At 37.4% G+C, this 5000-nt stretch overlaps 1 protein-coding gene across 1 annotated transcript in view; it reads left to right on the top strand.

The window, feature by feature from the left end:
- The window catches only part of LOC118767478 (titin-like), a 78006-nt gene that overhangs the window by 27320 nt on the left and 45686 nt on the right, over positions 1-5000 (top strand). The window contains exons 7-9 of the mRNA XM_036512100.1: positions 2763-2813; positions 3875-3922; positions 4771-4848. Coding sequence (XP_036367993.1) covers positions 2763-2813; positions 3875-3922; positions 4771-4848 — 177 coding nt within the window. The remainder of the gene's footprint in view (positions 1-2762; positions 2814-3874; positions 3923-4770; positions 4849-5000) is intronic.

The following is a 5000-nucleotide window of genomic DNA, read 5'->3' as shown; positions in this document are numbered from 1 at the left end:
AAATGGAAAATCTTATAAAATCTTGTATTTTCATGATTCACGTACTCTTTCAACCCAGTGATTATACCTAGTGTCTCCAGCTTCAAACACCCATCTCTGACAAATCTCCTATTGCACAACTTTCACAATTTGGTCATGCCACTCTTTTTTTATATTCTCCCCGGGCCAACTTGGAGCATTCTGCAACAATGTTTGCCCTTGTTTCATCCCTAATTTCCCATACTCTACATTCTGATTACACCTTCTTCCCATGCACATATTTTCTCAAGTTGTTTGTTAGTAGTGCTTGATCTTGAGCAGCTATAATAAGGTTCTCTGTTTCTTTTTCCAATTACCATTTTTATCAACCAAGCCCAGGTTTTTATTTCACTACATTCTCAGTGGCTTTTGAAAACTAACCATGGAATGGTTTCTCAGCAATCTCTTGGAATTTCATTCTTGTCCTTTTCTTCTATTCCATACAATATATCACTCATTCTTTAGTACAACTCCACATTTAATTACCAGAACTGCTCTTGCATTTATTGCTTCAATAACGTTTTTGACTTCATCTTTGACTGCAATATTTTTCTCCCCCTCCTTGTATACTCTGTATGTCCAATTTGCTTCATCCCCTCATATTTTATCTGCCTCCACTATTCTCAAATACTTATACCACTGTCCTTTCTTAACCGATTTCATTGTTTGCCCATTTGGCATCTCAGTTCCCTGGCATCCTTCAAATCTTCCTCCTTTCATTGTCAACACTTTTCAATCCTGAATACCAGCTTCATTTGAGAAAATGTGGACAGAATGTACCAGACTTTCAGGCTGCTTCTCATTTTCCACATAAAGTTTTACATCATCTGTAAAAAGGAGATGATTTGTCTGTCCAAACCCTTTTCCCAAATCATAAGCTATTTTGACTCCTCATAATACCAAACGGAGCAGTATCATGGTCAATACAAATAGTTGTGAAGATAAGCAATCCACTATTATTATTATTATTATTATTATTATTATTATTATTATTATTATTATTATTATTATTTTATCATTTCTTCGTAACAGTGTCTTATTATTATTATATGCTTGACTTTTTCTTTGCATTTGTACAAGTTGGCTCCAAGTCTCACCCAGAGACCTCAAGAGACAACAAGTTGGAAGTTCATGTTGGTGTTATGCCTAGGGTGCCATATAACTGGTTTTGTACTTAGTGTTGTACTAATGAATGCCTAAAAAACCATACGAAAATTATGTTTGTTTTAAAACTTGAGATTACATAGAAAGTATTTTGCGTAGGATATGAGCAGTTCCCATGAGCACTATCTTTTGAATTTCTGCCATTTTGGGGTTTCCTGGTGTCTGAGTTAGGTAGCAATCAGCCCCTTTTGCTATCATTCCCAGGGCACCTATGACAACAGGTATTGTTTTAGTCTTCAGGTTCCACATTTTGCTGATTTCTATTTCCAGATCTTTATATTTGCTCAGTTTCTGGTAGATCTTGACAGATACGTTTATATCGATTGAGACAGTCATATCAATGAGGAGGCATGTTTTTTGTCTGAAGTCTTTTACTATGATGTCTGGCCTATTCGCATCTATCTTTCTGGCAGTTTGAATGGTGAAGTTCCAGAGGAGTGAGATGTGGTCATTTTCAAGCACTGGAGGTGGTTTGTATTCCCACCAGTTTTTATCATGGGGCAAGTCCAAGCTTTTGCAAATTACCCAGTGAATATATTGCGCAGCTCTATCATGCCTGTTGAGATACTCTGTAGGCGCAAGAAGACTGCACTTGGAGACAACATGATCAATGGTTTCATTTTGTTGTTGACATACACGACATGTGTATTATTATTATTATTATTATTATCATTATTATTATTATTATTATCATCATCATTATTATCTTAATCTGCATGTTTGATGCAATCACTTGCTAAGTCACACCCAGAAACCTAGGGTAAGTGAAAATTGAATGATGCTTAAATGCAATTGAAAGTTTGAAGAGGGAAAGAGGGGAGAACAGTAAGAAATACATTCTGACAACAAAACAAAATTTATGTATAATCATACATAAAAAGATAGAATAAAATGTAATAAATAACTAAATAAATTATAATTTAATTGATTATTTGACATTAATTTGAATTGAATTTCATTTATATATAACTAACAACAATACACGAATACTATAGTACACAAAATTTTATTTAAGTTGAGAGGCTTTTTCTAAAGATGTGGGTGGAACTTGTCAATACAATCTTTTGGATTTCTGTGTGAGATGGGTCTCCTGGGATATTATTTAGGTGTTTCTGGCATCCCTTTTATTTTATCAAACCAATAGCAAAAGATACCACATCTTTTATATTTCAATTTCTAGATCCTTGTATTTACTCAGTTTGTCAAATTCCTCGGCAAATATATTATTTTCAGAAGGGACACTTATATCTATTAGTCTACAAGTACATTTTTCTTGTCTTTAATGGTAATGTTGGGTTAGGTAACCTAGATTGATCTGTGAATGTTGATAGAAAACTTCCAGAGGATGATGGCGTTCTTGCCTTCAGCCACTGGCTCTGGAGGCTGTTCATGCCAGATACAAACAGGAATATCAATTTGGTAGTGCTTACATTATTTTCGAATGTGAATATTATCATACTCTAACATTGCAATTTACATATCATTTAGTGTAAGCTCAGGACATCCTAAAACAAGATGGTCTGTTGTTTTACAGTTTGACAAAATAATTATAACATAGTTGTTACTTTCTCCTTCCTTAGGACCCAGAATATGTGAGAGATTTCGTTTTCCAAAGAAGAAGCATTGCCGCTGTGAGTAAACAATTATAGCATTCCATACAATCTTTTGTTTTTGATGTCAGTCTACCATACATTGAATGCATTGTTGCAATGTCTGTCTACCATATATTGCTGTGATGTCTGTCTACCATCAGTCAACCACTCAACCTAAAACATGGTTGAACAACCAATCCCAATGAGGAAGGGTTCACAGTACAGGTTGCAGTGTTCCTTCCTTTGGTTGTTGAGCACAAAATGCGGGTCATTAGGACTCTGTCTGGGGGATTCTCCCTGAATCACCATCTTACATTTCTACACCAATCTGTCACATTTACAGCTGAGTGCAGTAATTTGAAATGAAGTGTCTTGCTCAAGAGTACAATGCACAGCCGATCTGAGAATCAAAACCATGATCTCATGATCACGAGCCCAACATTCAAACCCTTAGGTCACACACCTTCGCTGTCTGTGATATCTACCTACCGTACACTGTTGCTTGGATGGAAATTTTAACAAACGTATGCCAAGAACACCATCCGAGCGTGATCGTTGCCAGAGCAGCCAACTGGCTTCCGTACCCATGGCACGTAAAAGGGCACCATTCAAGCGTGACCATTACCAACGTCGCTTCACTGGCACCTGTTTCCCAACTATATGGTTCCAGGTTCAGTCTCACAGCATAGCACCTTGTCTATGTATCTTCTCCTATAACCTTGGGCCAACCATAAACTTGCAGGTGAGTTTGATAACCAAAAACTGAAAGAAGCCTGTCCTTTATATATGTGTGTGTGTGTGTCTTTGTGTTTGTCCCCCACTGCTTGACAACCGGTGTTGGTGTATTTACATCCCCATAACCTAGCTGTTCGGCAAAAGAGTTCAATAAGAGTTCTTCAAGGTGGTGTCCCAGCATGGCCACAGTCTAATGACTGTAACAAGTAAAAAGATTTAAAAAAATAGAAGATAATTACAGATTTATTAAACCTTGTTTAACTTCTTCGTTTATTGTTTTCTTCAGGAGCCGCTAATTAAGACTTGATAATTGTTTTTCTTAGGAATTAAGAAATATTAATTGCAAATCTTCTGTTTCTTTCTAGAGAGAAAAGAAACCAGAACTTAAGAAGTTTCCTTCTGAAACATATGTGGTAAGTGACTGAGTCTTTGGATTAATCCTCCTCCTCCTCATCATCATCATCATCAACATCATCATCATCAACATCATCATCATCAACATCATCATCATCAACATCATCATCATCAACATCATCATCATCATGTCCTCTGTTACTCCAATGGATACTGAAATAGAAGAGTTAGAGTTAACTGCCCTTCACAGGCGGAGCTAGCTGTCACATACCTTTCCACTCCATCTCATTCTCACCCTCCTGCTGCTATACTCTTCTTCTTCTTCTTCTTCTTCTCCTCCTTCCTCTTCCACCTCCTCCTCATCTTCCTCCCCTTCTCCTCCTTCTCCCCTCCCTCCTTCCTCTTCCTTGTTGTTGTCCTCCTTTCCCTCTTCTGCATTTACCCCCTCCTCCTCCTCCTCCTTTTCCTCTTCTGCCTTTTCCTTTTTCTCCTCCTTTTCCTTCTCTTCATCATTTTTGCCTCCACCTTCTTCTCTTCCTCTTCCTCCGTTTTCTTATTTTTCCTCTTTCTCTTATAATCCTTTTCTCATCTTCCTCCCCTCCTCTTCCTCTTCCTCCCTCTCCTCTTCCTCTTCCTCCCTCTCTCCTTTCTTTCTGTTATATCCTTCTCTCCTTCACCTCTTCCTCCTCCTCCTACTACAACCCCTCTTTCTCCTTCAGTTACCATTGTAATGATGCCATGGCCTGCATATTCGCTTATGCACTGTGCACCATTGCACGTTGGTGCAACATAACCTGTCAGTGCACATGCATCTGTTGTTGCACCACCATCTGCTAAAGTACAGTTACTTGCTAATCTGCAATTCATTGCAAATGCACCATTCTCCATTTGTCTTTTAATTCTTCAGTTAAAAGAACCACATGCACTTGAAAAGAAATCAACTGAAAATCTTGATGAAGAGTTAGAACCATCTGAGGAATCTTTGGTGAGTTCTTCAATGACACTAATCTGGCACTTTTATGACACTAATTTGGTACTTATAGGTACTAACATAACATTTTTATGACACTAGTTAGGTACTTTTTGGAACTAATCTGGCACTTTTATGACACTAATTTGGTACTTTTATGACACTAA

The sequence above is a fragment of the Octopus sinensis genome, linkage group LG22 (assembly GCF_006345805.1).
Source record: "Octopus sinensis linkage group LG22, ASM634580v1, whole genome shotgun sequence".
Lineage (NCBI taxonomy): Eukaryota > Metazoa > Mollusca > Cephalopoda > Octopoda > Octopodidae > Octopus > Octopus sinensis.
Note: the sequence above shows the minus strand (reverse complement) of the source record. Positions and strands in the feature narration are given on the sequence as shown.